This window comes from Plectropomus leopardus, chromosome 15 (genome assembly GCF_026936395.1).
Source record: "Plectropomus leopardus strain MGB_pleo_1.0 chromosome 15, ASM2693639v1, whole genome shotgun sequence".
NCBI classification, from domain to species: Eukaryota; Metazoa; Chordata; class Actinopteri; order Perciformes; family Serranidae; genus Plectropomus; species Plectropomus leopardus.
The window spans coordinates 30,337,147-30,353,942 of NC_142190.1; the positions used below are offsets into that span (position 1 = coordinate 30,337,147).

Genomic DNA, 16,796 nt, shown 5'->3' on the forward strand with positions numbered 1-16,796 from the left:
AATGTTGTTAATCTGCTCTTAAATACAATGTAAAATATATTTTACACAGTCAAATCAGAAATCACAATCAAAACTGTAAAATCTTTTATTTAAAAGTTTTATTATTTATGTTTATGTTATGTATCTTTATTTTAAAGACAGTTGAGTTTTGATTGCAATGGACAAAGGTGTAAGAATAATTATTCAACACTGATAATAACAATAGCAATAGCAAGATACTATTATGAATGCAGCTCAAAGTCATTCACATATAACAAAGAAAAATCACAGTCATTTGATTTAAAATAAAACATCAGTACAATTACAAAAGACAAAAATCAGTAAAATGATTATGATTAGTAATGATGAAAATTATTAAAATAATTTTGTAATTATATATCTTATTTCTTATCTTTTATTTAATACCCATATTTCATACCCTTTTTGCGGTCTTTGCATCTGAGAGTGACAGCTTCTCCCTCTAAGAGGAGCTCTACAGCAGGTGGGTCAAATTTGGGGCACACTATCAGAAAGTATGTTTTTACTGCAGATGAGGTTTGGCAGTAGTATACATCAGAGTGATTTAACATCAGTGCTGAAAACACCAAAGAGTAGTTTTGGTCCACTGAAGTCAGGTTTTGTCGTGCTAGGTCAACTTGGGTGAAGTAACCAACCCAAAGCGGGGGCTGGTCATCACTTAAATCAACGACAGTGCACGGCAAAACCACCGTCTCTCCCACTGAGCGGTAGATTATTTCTTGGATCAGGTCTGACAATACAGGATGACTACTGACACACTGCTGTTGGTTCATCACCAGACAGGTGACCATGATGATGACGGTTGTTGTGAAGTTGGATACACGAAGAGTTGATGTGTTTTTCACCACTTGGTAACTTGCAACATTGTCCGTCACTGATGTTGTTTCGTCCTCAAAAAGTCTGGTCCATATTTCTTGATCATATTTAGGGTAACTTTTGAGCCACTGGACGTCCAGATTGACAGCCGCTCCGTCACATGGTACGTCTGCTGTCTTTCCAGGTCTCACTGCATAATATCGAATGATATCCACTGAAGTGCAGATAACAACACTGCTGTTTTTCTCATGTCACTTTGCCCTCAGTCCAGCACTCCTCTTGATAAAGGCCAGAGTCAGAATGGGTCAGGTTCTTGATCATGTAAGAAGTATTATCCTCCTCTCTGAATTCCCAAAGTCTTTGTTTCAAGTCTTCAGGTACTGTGGACTTCTCAGGCCAGAGGTTAGAGGTGTTCCACAGGACGAGCTTCTCCTTGCCATTTAATTTGGAGATGAGGCAGCAGTTGGCTTTCTCGGGGAGGTCGAAGCTGTAAGATGCCCTTGCCGTCTTGACGATGACGAGTTCCTCTGCATGAATGTAGCCGATGAGAGCAAACAGCAAGAGGCAGAGCTCCGTGACTGCAGCCATTCTGCTCTGAGGTCTACTCGTGAGTGTCATACAAACACTGACACCGCTCACCTCATCAGCTCTGTGTCAGCCCTCATCAGCAGCTCCTCTTTGTGGCTTAAAGAACGTGACTTCTTTATCTCGTCATCATAGGAAACACTGAAGCATTCGGCTCGCTATCAAGTAATCTATGGACTTATCTAAAACCACCAAGACTGTCGTGTCTTTAAATTCGAATTTTTGAGAGATGTGTGAAAAAAAACAGAGACGCGTGTGTGTAAGAGCGAGACATAGACAAAAAAAAAAAATCAAAAAGTGAGGAAGTAAAGACTACATCTCTAGTGTAAAGGTTATTGGATTTTCACGTAATGTCTCCAGTTAATGAATTCAGTCATCTTAACAATTTTCCAGAACTTTCTTGAAGCCTAACAAAAGCACGATTCCATATTTTCCTGGAACTCCTCCCACAGTCGGGTGTTTGCTTTGGTGACTCAAGTAATCTTTGTCTTTTGGACATATCTAAAACCACTGAGACTGTCGTGTCTTAAAACACATTTTTTGAGAGATATGGGGAAACCACCAGTGATAAGTGTGTGTGAGAGACAGACATAATTTCTGTATCTAAGTCTGCAGTGGCTTAAGAGAGATGAGTATAAATAAAGATAATAGATATATAAAAAATGAAAAAGTAAGGAATGTACACCTTTTGACAGCTTCAGAATACAACCTTTCAGAGTTCAAATAAGCACTCTGCATTGCTCTGATAGATCTCATTATTGTACTCTTACTGCTTCTGCTTGCATTCACAAGCATATCTTAAGCCTTGATCCAGTGGTCAGATGCCCTCCTCCTCCATCTCCCCCTTGGTGTCTCTCTCTATCTCTCGCTTTCTCCCTGTAGCATTAGTCACTCATCATTTAAGTATAAATCCCTTCTAGAAGTCGTGCTCCACTACATTCACAAGGGACATATCATGCGTCAGTCCCACGACTTAGATTACTGTTGTGTACTACAAACTGCAAGAGTAGCTTGGGGGATGCAGCATGATGCACTTGCTGTGTGATGCACTCTTGAACTCATGGTGCCATTTATTTATACACAGCCCTATTCACACAGGACTAGTATTATCAGGGGACCTTGTGATTTAGAAATTAAGATCACAAATGACTTCCACAGTTTCCAGAGCTCCCCAGGTAATACCAGTCCCCTGCGAGAATGGCTTTATTCTAAGTTTAGAGGAAGTAAAACAAAACTTAAGTTTGTCTTTGACTTGTGCTGCCAGCTTTGTTTATCATGTGTTGTTGGGACACTGGTGGTATCCAAACTCACATAGAGTCCAAAAAAGGTTCATTTGTTTTCACATTTACAGAACTTACCTCCACTGCACAACACAGGGTCTATGAATGTATAATGTTGTGAGTGGGATAGAGGTCATTCTCCCTTTTCAAATTTAGTGTACTATTAAATCGACTTTGAAACTGCTATTTTTAAGGTGGAAAAGCTACATAGTGTTGCTTTAAATATATGGATATGATATAAAATAAAGTACAATACTGTGAAAGACAGGTCAACAGCTTAGGAACAGATAGTAAAATAAATATATTTTGTGTACTGCAATGCGTACATATATAACACATAGTGATAAATATCTTAACAGAGATGTAAACAGTAATTAACAGCAATGAAAGCAGGTGGAGCCTGTGCAGTAGAATATATATGTGTAAATATACAGGCATGGCAGTAGTATTAGTGTATAGTGACATCAGTTTATCAATACAGTGTTAGTAAAGTGACACAGTGGTGAGCTGGCAGGCTCAAGGGTTCAGTAGTCCTTTGGCCTGTGGGATGAAGCTGTCCCTGAGCCTGGTGCTGGTCTCTGATAATTCTATGCGCTTGTTGGTAGGAACTGGCTCCCTGGGGCATGATGCAACACTAGCTACAAGAGGTGTTACTGCATCACATAACTCTTCAAAAGTTTCAGAAGTTTGGAATCCACAATTCCTCTGTGAAATCGTGGACTATCACCTCCCAGAAATCTCTCACACTCCCACATATAAGGGGCTTGTGTTTCCATTTCCACTCGCATAACACATTTATGTCACCTTAGACTGGAAAAGATAGCAGCTAGTGTGGTGTCTGCAATAGAAATAAAGCTGCTAATGTTTTGTCTATCGCCATGCTTCTTGGAATGTTATCGTGGCGAGAAATCGCATAACATCCTGAGAGACTATTTTTAATGCTTTTTTTGTATATTTGTTTTAGTGTTTTTTTAAACTTCTCTTTGTTGTGCAATTTTTCAGGTAATTTTCTTGCAGGCCTAATATTTTTGTCAATTCTTTGCTCATTTTAGGCTAATTTCTTAAGGTGCTTATTGCCTTCTTTCCATTTTTTGTTTGGAAAGAAGTCAAGCCAATTTGCTCCGGTTTCAAAGGGTTAACTTCCTACTAGTATAACCAGTTATGTCATCTATTGGAACTTCATTGTGACTCGGTTATTATGCTTTGTCTAATCGCCATTGGATCTAAGAAAACCAGTTAAGTTAAGCACAAATGAAAAGAAAATATTTTTTCTCTCATCACGCACCATACACACCAAACAGTTCTCCAGTTGTACTCCACACTCCTCTTATCTAAAATGGTTGTATAACCAGAGCATGGGTGATTTTACCCAGTGCTGTGGTGCTTCTCTCACACACAGTACTGTAGGTCACTGGGCTTCTCCCAGGCTCGCGGTCAGAAGGCCTTGGACGGTACAGTAGATCTGATTTTTATCTCCGAGCCTTTCTCTATCTTCTTGCTTAGCACAAACATGTCACCTCATTACAGCGATTCCACTGTTGGCTGCTTATCAGAATGTTGCCGCAGAGTGTTAACCAAAAGGTTTAAACGTACCGCTAAAATTTTAATTACACTTCAAAGCTTTTATGTTAAAGTCCTTTCTCATATTATTAAATTTGTGGACTGTTCAGCTTTTCCATACCTTGCCAATGTAATACACACAGAACAGGTCCCTTAGATCATCAAGTAAAGGTCGCCTCATTGTACATAGAATACATTGTGAATCAGTTAACGTTTGAGAGCTCCAGATGAAACATATGCTTGAAGAAGTTTATATCTATAAAGGACATTTTTTTCCAGATTACATTTTACATTGAAAACTTCTGTCTCCATGCCACTGTAGTAGAATTTATTTATTTTTATTAGGCTTGTGGTAGCAATCAAAGGAGACATGTGATGCACAAAGTGTTGGATGTATGTCATTGTGTAAAGCTGTAGGTGGAGTGCTGCCCATCAATACATCACTGGCAACATCACACTGTATAGTTTTGTACGTGTGAGGGTGTACCACACTTATGTTATAAACAAAGCCTATTTATGAAGACAGTGGTTATTGCAGCTTTCATAAAGTGGCAGATATATTGCTCCATCTCTTCCTGCTAGTTTAGGTTCATCTAGTGGTAACTGTGTGTTGGCGTGTATCCTCGCTGGCAGTCGTTGCTAGGTTACAGGTAGAAAAGTAAACAGACAGAGGGCTCCTCTCATTAATGTGTCCACAGTGTGGCACCAGGGGATACTGGTACTCTTTAAAAATGCCACAGCCAATCACAATCCCTGATCTGAGCTAAAGGAGCTAAATCAGCCTACTATATGATATATATTAGATGATATATATATAGTGTGTTGAGACTCAAAAATTCACTGATATTTCATCTGACGTGAGAGGATACAGAATGAGTCATATTCCTTGACTATGTAAGAGGAGTATAAATTCAGCTATGGTGTGCTTGTAGTTTCTATATTTAGAGCATCTCCTCTCGCCCATTAAATTTGCTATGGTAAGCCAAACAGCAGTAGTAGCTGCCTCCTTCCCCCTGTAGCATCACCCCAGTGGAAGCAGCATCTGTGTTTGGGATGTGCCTATACAGCCCTACGGCTGACAGACTGCCCTCGGCCTCCTTGTGTCCTCTTGTGTTCAGAGGCTGAGAACAAGTGAGCGCATCATGTACTGTGTGGTTGCGTGTGTATATGTCATTGTAGGTATGTTAAGAGCAATCTGTTTGACTTGTGTATTTTCAGACTTGGGACATTTCTTCAACTGCAGTGAGTTTATTGGTCCTCATAGTGTCAAGAAGTGAATTTATCATCTTGATTTATGTTGCAGGTGTTACAAGCTAGGCATGTATGTCCCTTTGTATCATTCAGTGTCCCCTCTCGATAATAGGATGTTTTTGTCAGTCTGTAAAAGCAGTGCAGGTGGAGCTCTCAATGAGTTATTTTTTTCCTCACCAGCAGTTTGTTAGGGGTGGGGTGGAGTATTGATCTTTCAGTCCATTCAGAGCTGATCAGATCATATCGATGGATATGAGGAGCAGTTGCTGGGAGAGAATGCAAATTTTTAGACCCTGCGTAACAAACAATTAGGTTTCACTTCCACTGCGCCTTATGTTCTACCGCTCCATCTGCACCCAGAGTATGCTCCGTGCTCCGAGAGTGTATATATAATCAACAGTGCTTCCTCTGAACAGTCCAGCTCCAAAAAAAAGCAACTACTGCTAGAAACTGACAAAACAAAACCCTGATTTTAAATGCAGATTCAGGCTGGTGAAATGTGAACTGCTGAATTGCATTTTAAATGAGGCTGAATGAACAGACATATCTAATACAGATTACATTATTTTAAAAGAAAGTTATTAATGAGTCTAAAGTCAGCTTATTTCTGGTAAGCTCAGTATTTTTTGGGGTGATCCATCGTTCATGATAAATGTGTCCACAGCAGCTTTGAGGAGAATAGATAGAGGCAGACAGACTGAGACGGAAGGAAAGAGGGAGAGAAACACAAAGGGCCATGAGTGGGTGAATAAGAGAAAGAGAGACTGCATGAATGGTCAGAGGGAGAGGAGTGAAACTGAAACTTCACTTTATTTGGAAATCATGCAGTGTGATTAAGTAAGGAATAATAACCAGCACCCTCACACCCTCTGAGATGTCTGTTCCTGATTGTAGTGAATGACGCAGAGGCTGTACGCCAGGAGCTTTTTAGTTGTCAAATATTAAAAGGAGCAATTTTTTTTCTGGCTTAAAATGAGGCAGAGCTGGAATCAACTTAATCATGTACCATTACTAAACTTCCATGAAATATCAGGCCACCACCTGACACATTCCTGCTGTAGAAAACAATACTAGGTTTAAGTCAAGTGCATGTCTAGACCATTTACGGTGCTAAATTGTGGCCAAATTGTCACACGGATAGTGGTAGTGTCTATGATATGAATTTCTGGATATGAGGTGATTACAGTTACAATAGATCCTAAAGTGGATTGGAGATGACATTATTAACTGTGTTTGAGACTGAGAGTATGAATACAAATGTTGATGTACATAATATCTTGGGGGGGGGGACTATTTGATTCTGCTGGCAAAATATTATTTACACAAATGTAGATCTGTTTTTTAAGCATTTAAAAAAAGTAAATTATTTTAAGCAACCCACTTTCACAAGAAGCTTTGAACAAACAGCAAGTTTGTGGGGAAAAAGTTTTTTAAAAATGATTTCCTTACATTTCACTGATGTAAACAGACGCACATTGGTATTGAAGGTGCTGTACAAAAATGCGTTCATATACACATATGTAGGCACGAATAGTTGCTTTTGCTAAATGCCAACTGCCATTTGCAAGGGCATATATAAATGGCAGCTGGCTGTATACCGTTTTAAAACACTGAGCAGCAGGGGAAAGATGTTCCTTATATTGATGGTTGAATGTTTTGTTTTCCTCAGTGAGTGACAGACTATCATGTTGAACAGGCTTGTCAGCTTGTGACGACTCTTTTCTTCCTCTTTGGCAGTTTTGGCAGTGCTGTTCTAAGTGCATTGTGCTGATTATGATATAGCACAAGCACTGTGGCCTAATGAGAGAATATAACCAAAGTTACTGCAAATGACGAAAATCCAGTGCAGCGCTTGTTTAAAAATAGCGTTTTCTATGAAGACATCAAGGCCCAAATGCACTGAAAGTAATCATTTACATTCCTCATTTAACACATATCCATTGATGCTATACGGTGCACTACAGGTTGCTTTTTTAATGTATGCATGCGTACAGATACACCCAATAAGAGTATCTGTACGAGAGTAGCCTATAACATTACATAAGGTTGAAGGGCAACTGGTGGGAGTGTGCTGCTGTTTATTTCAGTTGGTTTGCAGTGGAACACCAGCAAGTTTTTCCTTTTTTCCCCAGGGGGTTGAAAGTCACATAAAGCATAACGAATCATAACTCTGTACCATGTTAATTCAATTCTTCTGTTAGGTTTATGTAGCAAGTTAGGTTTTATGACCAGTAGATAACAGTAAATATTCATGATGGTGCTGTTGTGCTTAACCAAGTGTCTAAACTTTTTCTCTCTCATTTTTAATGCTTAAATGCAGTGATAGATGGATAGATAGATAGATAGATAGATAGATAGATAGATAGACAGACACAGTAAAGGTACATACAAACACATATAACAGTACACCATTAAAAATGCACAAATGTACAATACACAAGATACAATAGTGCAAACAGGCAGGTAGGAGCAATACATTATATCAATAATAAAAGAGAGCACATCTTACAAAACAGTAGTTTCTCAAATACAATCATGTTATGTTCATTCCCTGAATGGCATAGAGAATAAGGACTTCCTATAAATGTTACGACTGGTTTACAACTATCATTTACTTTTAGGAGTTGTACATTTTACTATATGCATCTATTAGTTGTAGCAAGCAAGCAGACTTTTAACTATAAAGCATGCCAGGCGAGTATACTAACATTTTTGACAAGTTTATTTTATAACACAATTTGTCAACTTGACAACATATATGCATAAACATGGCAAGCAAAAGCCAATGTTTGGTCAAGGGTAAGAAACTTTTTTTATTAATTCATGTATTGAATAGCAATTCTTGCTCATGTTTAAAGTGTTATATATCTAGTGCACATAAAAATATAAAACTATAAAATACCAAAAAAAGTATATGAAAATATAAATAAACTTGAAACCGCTATCAACCTCTTTTGTAAACTCTCTTAGCATTAAAATGCAACCCATCTTATTTGTAGCTTGTATGTTGTTCCCACTACCCATTTTGTCTACTTCATATTTAAAATGAACAGAAAATATATTCTTAAGAATCAGGTTCCTTGAATCAGTTGCTTTGTTACTTCACCTATGTATTCATCTTTTATATTACAGGATTATACAGTAGGCTGGATAATACATGCATGAGAACACAGCTCAGGCACGATTACCGAATGCACTTCTATTTTTAGTAGCCCTGGTAGCTGATATATTACTGGCCCAGAGCTGCATCCTCCTAACATTAGAGTGCATCTCTTTGCATTGCTGCCTGTAGGCGTTATCAGAAATAACTGCGGTCACTGGGGCGTTCCAATTGGTTTGCATCTCAGTGATGCAGCTAGCTACGCTCTCTGCACAGGGCCGTGGGAAGACGTTTCTAGTTGGGGGTGCTGCGATAAGAGCTGCATTTTGTATGTGAATATAATCAACAGGATGATCCTCTTACGTTGATGAATTTTTCTGAAGGCATATGTTGTGAAAAATCCCTTTATATTGTAACATTCTATTATAACATGCGCCACTGCAATATGGATCAAACGTATGTCCCCACACTCCATTGCACAAAGTGAACACGAACAAACTGATTACTCATAGTTTTACAGGTTAAATCAATCAGAGCACTGCACACATATTCAAAACACAGCATTTTAACCTCAAAAATACTTCACAGTATTTAAACCTTTGGCTGCGGAGGCACAGACAGACAGATACACACACACACACACACACACGCACACACACATGCACGCATCCGCGCACACACACAGACACACAAACAAACACACAGAAATCATCATCGGCATATTCTCTGAAGCCAGAAAAAAAGTGTGCCAGTCTTTTAACCATTATGCGCCAGCTTTGTGAAATTAAAAAACGGGGCCATCAACACAGCAGACCAGAACATATCCAAATGCGCAGTTTCAAGCAACCCAAAAGGCCAACTTTCACAGCACAAAACTACATAGCCATCAGTATAAAAAACTGCCCAATAATGGTGTTAAACTGCACTGCGGAAACTCTTAATAGAACAGACACTGCACCTTGGCTGGGTTTGTGCTTCACTTATGTTACTCCAAAAAGTGGCTTGGCGCTCAGGGGCTGATAAGATAAAGTCACTCATTAGTGCATTAATGTCCAAACTGTTCGAAATGTCTGTGTGCACGTTCATCAGGGACAGGTGCGTGAGTCTACCGCAAGCTGACCAACAGTAGCCTACGTAATGTCTGTAAATACTTAACGTTATTTTTATAATTAGTAATTATTCAGTGTTTCTAATTAATTTTTAAAACTTACGTAAGCCTTCATTTTTTGGTAAATGCCAACAGAAAAAAATATTTTAAATTTTATTTCCTTTATTTTTTTCATTTTGAAGAGAGTGTTGTGATGTTGGCCTTTTCCAGCAGGGATTACTGCAGGTGCTGCAGCATCCCTACTTCCCACAGCCATGTCTCTGCATGAAGATCACTTTGCATAACCTCTGATTCTCAGATTTTGCTGTATTGACTGATTACTGTTCTTTCACTCTCTGTGTGTACACATTGAATTTCAGGGGCATGCTCTTTGTCTTTTGCTGGATAAGTTGATCAAATGTTTCCAGGTCACTAGGTTTTCTCCCGGCAATTTTAAATTATGATAAATGTTAGTGCTGCTGTAGATATTATTTTTATGTGGTCAAAAACAAAGGACTGTTTCTTAAAAATTCTAACTATTTAAAATAAAAGAAATAGTGGATCTTTTTTAATTTTTTTTGCTAAGAATTATGCCACAGTCTTTATCACAGATCTGTTAGCTGAAAAATTACTCATTTATACTTGAGTGTGTAACTGTACTGCGGGATGATATGATTGTTGCTTTGTGTCTCCTCATCTGTCCAACTCTGTCTGTTTGTGTTTTTTTTGGAATCAGAATCAGAAATACCTTCCCAAATCTGTCCTGCATGCCAAATGTTTTTTCCTAGGATGATAAAGGCATGATCCGTCCTACTTTTCCTCTGATTGGCTAGTACTTTTTGCCTTCATTGGTAGTATTCGATAGGTTTGAGTAAGAGGAATGACATATGTTTGAGTTAGGATCATAATGATAACTTTTTTTATATAGCACATTTAAAAACAGTCAAAAGAGTGCTTTGACAAACAAAGCAAAGCAGAAATGGGAAGCATAGATGGCGATGCAACAACGCAAAGCCAAACAGTCCCACTGAACGCAAGTGAGACAAAACTAGGGTAGAGTTAGGTTAGAATTAAAGCCAGAGGACAAATAACGCAAGATGCAGGATGTAAAATGGCAGTATAAAATGATACAAATAAATAAACCAAAAACTACAATAACATAAGCAATAAAAGCCGGGTAAGCCAATCAGAAGCAGAGAAGTGTGGCTCATGCCTTTGCCATCTGTTGTTTTAGTACAGAATGATACAGATTCCCACTGTATTGTATTTGTCAGTACCTGTGAATGAGCTTCTCAGCCTCCTGTTGGTGTTTTTGCTTCTGTTTGGGTGTACTGCTGGTTACAACTACAGGTTTTCCTACTTCTTACTTTAGATGAAACCACACCCATTTACGCATGACAAAAACTGCCAGGAGTCAAGGCCTAATGATTGGCTGCCAGCCTACTGCTCGTCAGCATCATTACAAGAGACTGATGCTAGCTAGGACAACCATGAATGTAGCCCACAGCCACACCACCTCATTACCACCGGCAAGTCTGCTGATCCAGCAGGGAGTCAGGGTGGTGGTCCAGCCACTGAGGATCCTTCTACAAGCCACAGTATCTTGGGAAATAGCGATATGGGTAGTTAACAGTTAACAACATCAACAGTTAACAACATCAGCAGCATCAGTTTTCTTGTGCTGCATTCAGGCACCTTTTTACATGTATTTAAACCTTTGAGCACATTGTTTAAATTTCTTTCAAAAACATGGGGGAAAAAGCTGATGAGCAAGTTGGGGAAAAAATGTTCCACAATTTGCAAGACATAAATGGATTAACAAAATAAAAAAAGAAAAGAAAAGCCAGGGAGAAATATTTAGGGGGGAAAGGGAAAAAGAAAACTATATTTATTGCTTATTGTCATAGTAATATATTTAAAATAATGTTCCAGAATTTATTTTTTTTTTTTTTAAAGATTGTTTATTTTTTTGCATTTTGCCTTTTAATTAGATTAGGACAGAAGATTGATAGCATGAAAGGATGAGAGAGAGGGGGTGACATGCAAAAAAGGGGTGCAAGCTGGAATCAGCAAGGACACTGCCTTCATATATGGGATGCCTGCTTTATCCATCAAGCCACAGGACGCCCCAAAATCATTGTAAATTTTTAAAGACTTTTTCCATTTTTTTTTTTTTTTTTTTGGTTTTTCATTGAATCTCAGGTAGTTTTCGTGTACTTACTGCTATTTTTTGCCCATTTCTTCTTTCTCTTTACATGTTTTTATAAAGACATTTGCTCATATTTCAAAAGATTTAAGCAAAAATCTGGCGACTTTCAACTAGTTTTGTGTCATCACAGCATGGACAGCGTGTGCAGGCAACAGTGCAGTGGACCTCTGATGGCAAATGAGCTGTGAGCTCTGGTTTATGGGGGAAAGACAAACACTTTTCATCTGCGCACATTGCCCACACTATGATGACAGGGTGGTAGAAATTCACCACAGTGACCTTTTAACATCTTTTTCAACGCAAATTCAGAAAGAATAAATCAGATGAACACAGAGGAGGTACACAAATTACATCATTCATAGAGGAGGTAATGTTAAAAACCCAATACCAAATGGGGTAGAGTTCCTAAGTGCTTTTTGGCAAGAGTGGTGTTAAAAGCCTCTGATGAACTCAAAGTGTGCCCTTTCACCAGGTCCCCAGTGTGTCGCACTACTTGCAGCAGTAGGCTGGCAGCCAATCATCGAGACTTAACGTCTGTCAGCCTGTTTTTGTCTCAGAGTGGGTGTAGTTTTAGCTAACGTGGGCTGGATAAACGCTACATGTGTGCCGGTTGTATGCTTGGGATCTTGGATGAGACTGATTGTTTGTGGACTTAATTTGTGAGTCGTACTTGTTGTGTTTGCTCTTGGTGGTTACACATGGTCCTGTTGCTCTCTCCAGAACAGGCCACCAGCAGTACAGGGGTCACCCCACAACGGCCAGCCCCCACCCTGCATGAACCCTGCCTTGATGAACGCTCCTTGGGTGAGAGAGGGGAGGAGGGGGCGTAGTTTTTGTTTTTTTTTCAACTGACTCAAAATTGCACACAGACTCTTTCTGGTGATTGTCCACAGTATTTACTCCGCTGACACAATACTATGTGACAAGACAAGATTCGTTTCTCAGTATTCATGTATTTAAAATGAGATTTCATCATATTTATTTTGACTTGCCATTCATAACATCTTGTATTCCTGATTCACGACACACTTTAGAGCCGTTGCTGACTCTTCCATAACTATTTATATTGATTAATCATGTCAACCCTGGGTTTGCAAGTTAACCCTTTGAAACCTGGAGCGACATCACCTTTCTTGTGCTGCTTTCAGATCACTTTCATAAGTATTTAAACCTTTGAACTCTTAAGTAAATTGATGCAAATTCTTTCAAAAACATGGTAAAAAAGGCAATGGGCAACTTGTTGAGAAATGTTCCACAAATAGCAGGAAATTTGTAGATTTAGCAAATTATTTTAAAAAGCTAAAGAAAAAGGAAAAAACCGGGGAAAAACATATAATCATAATGAAGTATTAAAAATTATGTTACAGTATTATTATAATTTTTAAGCTCTTTTACCAGGTAATCTTCTTGCTTGTTTGTTTGTTTTTGTGGTGGAGGAAATTTTTTTATTTCAAAGTTACTTGTGTAAATGATTTAATATAAAACAAAATTTTATAAAGAACTCAAAAAGACTTAGCTGTCACAGTTCATTGCTTGAAATTCGTTGTCTTGTAGAAAACTGTTGAACTGTAGTCACAAATGCCTACAGAAGGATAAAATAATATATTTTAAGTCCAAGACTCTGTCTATGTATAATTCATATTTCATACTTAAAGTTAATGGCATGCAGTGAATGGAATTTTACAGGAGACCTCACAGCTGTATAGTGAATCAGGTACTTCTCTCTGTGCCTTAGACTTTTGCAGTGTGAATGTTTATACAGCGTGACAGCAGACTTGTGTCATCTTGTGTCATCTTTGATTTTTTTTTAAAGGCATATACATTTATCCCTTAGGGACTGTTTGGCGTTACATTTTACGTGCTTTTCATTCTTCTTTTTTTTTCTTTTTATAATTTTGGCTGTGTTCATGTATATGGCATACATTTCGGCAAGATTGTGTATTTTTTTTTAATCTTGGAATCTCCAGCTCAGCTCCTACAATACAGTACGTCTAAAATACACAGTGGAAACTAAAATGTTACATTCATACTGTTAAATGCAAAGAAATGTGCCATTGAAACCCATTCAAACTGCAGTTTTTAATCCCACAGCCATTAAAACATGCATTGTATTAGTTCTTTATTTCATTGTATTACTATATATGGCATATTGAGAAAATATATCCTATTTCCAGAATGTGCATTGGCACAGCTAATGTTGATGTAGATCATTGATATATCCCAGGTTGAGATAAAAAAAAAAAAAAATCTACTTTGCATGTAGTATATTGGAAATAGTTCGATTTTTAGGTTTCCATCTAAAAACATTGGGGCATCATGACAAAAACCTGGCCTTTGAAGGGTGACATTTTTGAAAATTAATAAATATTTGATATTTATGATAAGGACGAATGTTGAAGAAGAAGAAAATCATATTGATGTATAATATTTTTCATACCCTGATTTTGAAAATTTTGTATGCAGAGCAGTGAGTGCGAGAATTTTACACTGCACAAAAAATACTAATATATAAAAATCAATGTTGCTTCCATTTATCAACATTTCCTAGGCTATGATAATAAAAAAAGATCTATTTAGCATTTAGTATATTTAAAGGATTCCTTTTTTGTGTTTTTTTTTCATCTAAAAACATGTGGCATCATTACAAAAAACTGGAAATTCTAAAAAAATTAATGAATATTTAATATTCATGATTAGGACTGATGTTGGTGAAAATAATTCAATGAAAGTAGGTAGGTAGTAGGTATTTGTATAATTTTTTTTAAAGCCATTTTGAAAAGCGCGTTTTGTCCGCAGAGTGATATGAGTGTGTGTAATATTGAAGCGGGCCCTAAAGGTTAATTAACCTCTTATCATTTGTCAAAATATTTAAGAATTTTACAAAAACTGCACCAAGCAAAGGAAACATTGAAAATTATGTGAAGATGAATTTATGGGTTTTATTTTAATAATATATTAAGATGAGTCATTATTTGCTTTTTCTCCTCTTATTTCTTATTACTTATCTCATTACTTTTCTTTGTCCCTGTTTTTTTATCTCACTGTCCACCCTGTTTTCTATCTCTCTCTCCACCTCCCTTTCCGCTCTCAGCAGTACCACTACCAGGAAGACGACTCACCACCTCTTGACCAGGGATTCCCGCGGCTCACCAATGAGGTGCGTGCCCCGGAGCTTGTGCACGTGTCCGAGAAGAACCTGTCCGAGATCGAGAATGTGCACGGCTACGTGTCCCATTCCCACATCTCTCCTCTCAAGGTAAGCACCCAAACCTCTCTCATCCTTCCAAATACGGACTCTTGCACCTGGCATAAAGGAACCCACAACCCTCTAAACCTTCATCCCAAATCAGCACCATAAGCAACAACCATGTCCAACTCCAAGTCTCTCTTTCCCGTCTGTTTGTTTTTTTAGCTTAAATATGACCTCAGTGTTTATATAGTTCATTTTATAAGAATGTATAATCCTCTGTTTTGTTTGTCAAATGTAAGGAAACACACTAACCAACAACTTGGAGTGTTTATAACATGACTGCTGATTGGCTAATACGAAAAAACAGGAGGAAAGACTAACAGAAATGATCGAAAACATACAATGTAGTTTCCATGTTTGAACATGTTACATTCTCATTGAATTCATGGCTATTTTGAGAGTATACTTATATGATGCAGTATATGAATTCTGCTTAGGTTGATTCTTAAATATTTCCCCTACTTTTTTATTGTTGGATTTCCTTTCGTTACATGTGTTTTTCGGTTCCATAGAAGCACAAACTGCTTGCCGTAATCTGGTTTTCAGCTTGTAGATTTAGATGAAATGACAAAATGCTGCATTTGTATCCCTCCTCCTCTTTGCCTTTGCGATTCCTTGTACACATCCTGTCCCCAAGTCAGTCCAGCCTTTACCATCGCAGTGCCTCTCTCCCCACAAAATAGCACACCTCCACAGAGTCCATAGTTAAAGAAAAAAACACTTCTCAGCTGTGTTAGGAATGTACATAATACAAGCTACTGTACTATTGACTTGGTTCAATAGCAGAGTGGTGGTTAAGATCAGGTGGAGGTTCAGCACAGTTTGTTTTGAACTGGTTGTATTTCACTTTTGAGCCAGCAGAGTGCACTGTTGGAAATGATAAAAAAGTTTTAAAGTCTGTGTCTGCGGTTTATTTCAGCCGATGTTTGAGATCTCTGACAAACCACTGGTTGTTTCAGTGATTGGAGAAGGAATTGTCTGCAAATTTGCTGTTTTTGGTTCACAGTAACGTGAGCAGAAGGTTGAGTAGCACTTGCAGAATGATTGAGTCTCAAAACTGGGAGTTAAAGTTACTGAAGAAACGGGTATACTATTGATAGATACAAAGTGATATTATATATATTATAGATGTTATATTCTTAGTCTTCACAGTTTTACATTTGGTGATGGTTCAAAAGTTTAGGCAAGAATATTTTCAGGAAGGCCAGAAAAAAGCTTGTCAGTGAAAACACGGGCATGAATTTACTTTGTTGGAATAATATAACTAAGAAATAGCCTGGTATGGTATTGGTATTTCAAGAAAAAAAACATAAGGGAAGTGATGCCTCTGACATAAAAACATTCTCTATAACTACACTAAGTGTATACATTATTCAGTGAAATAAAGTAGTATATGGAGAATAAAAAAACAACTGAATAAAAACCAACTGATTGAGTTTAATATTCCATCTGCTACTGCTGGTCATCTGAAATTGGTTCCTACTGGTTATCAGATGTGACTGTAAATTAAATCTTTGTTTATCAAATGCTGGATGCAGGCATTTGACCAAACACTTTGCCTTGACTTTGATTTAGGAAAGACCTCTCTACTGATCTGCTGCATAACAGAACATTGTTATCATCAAATGTAACTGAACGCA

The 16,796-nt window shown here is 37.8% G+C and overlaps 1 protein-coding gene across 36 annotated transcripts in view; it reads left to right on the forward strand.

Moving 5' to 3' along the window:
* The window catches only part of dlg2 (discs, large homolog 2 (Drosophila)), a 259,394-nt gene that overhangs the window by 101,297 nt on the left and 141,301 nt on the right, over positions 1–16,796 (forward strand). For 26 of the 36 annotated variants that reach the window (XM_088088562.1, XM_088088568.1, XM_088088567.1 and 23 more), the window contains 2 exons: positions 12,627–12,710; positions 14,998–15,162. In XM_088088562.1, the coding sequence (XP_087944688.1) occupies positions 12,627–12,710; positions 14,998–15,162 (249 nt within the window). The remainder of the gene's footprint in view (positions 1–12,626; positions 12,711–14,997; positions 15,163–16,796) is intronic. The other 10 variants (XM_088088564.1, XM_088088585.1, XM_088088594.1 and 7 more) reach the window with 3 other exon arrangements.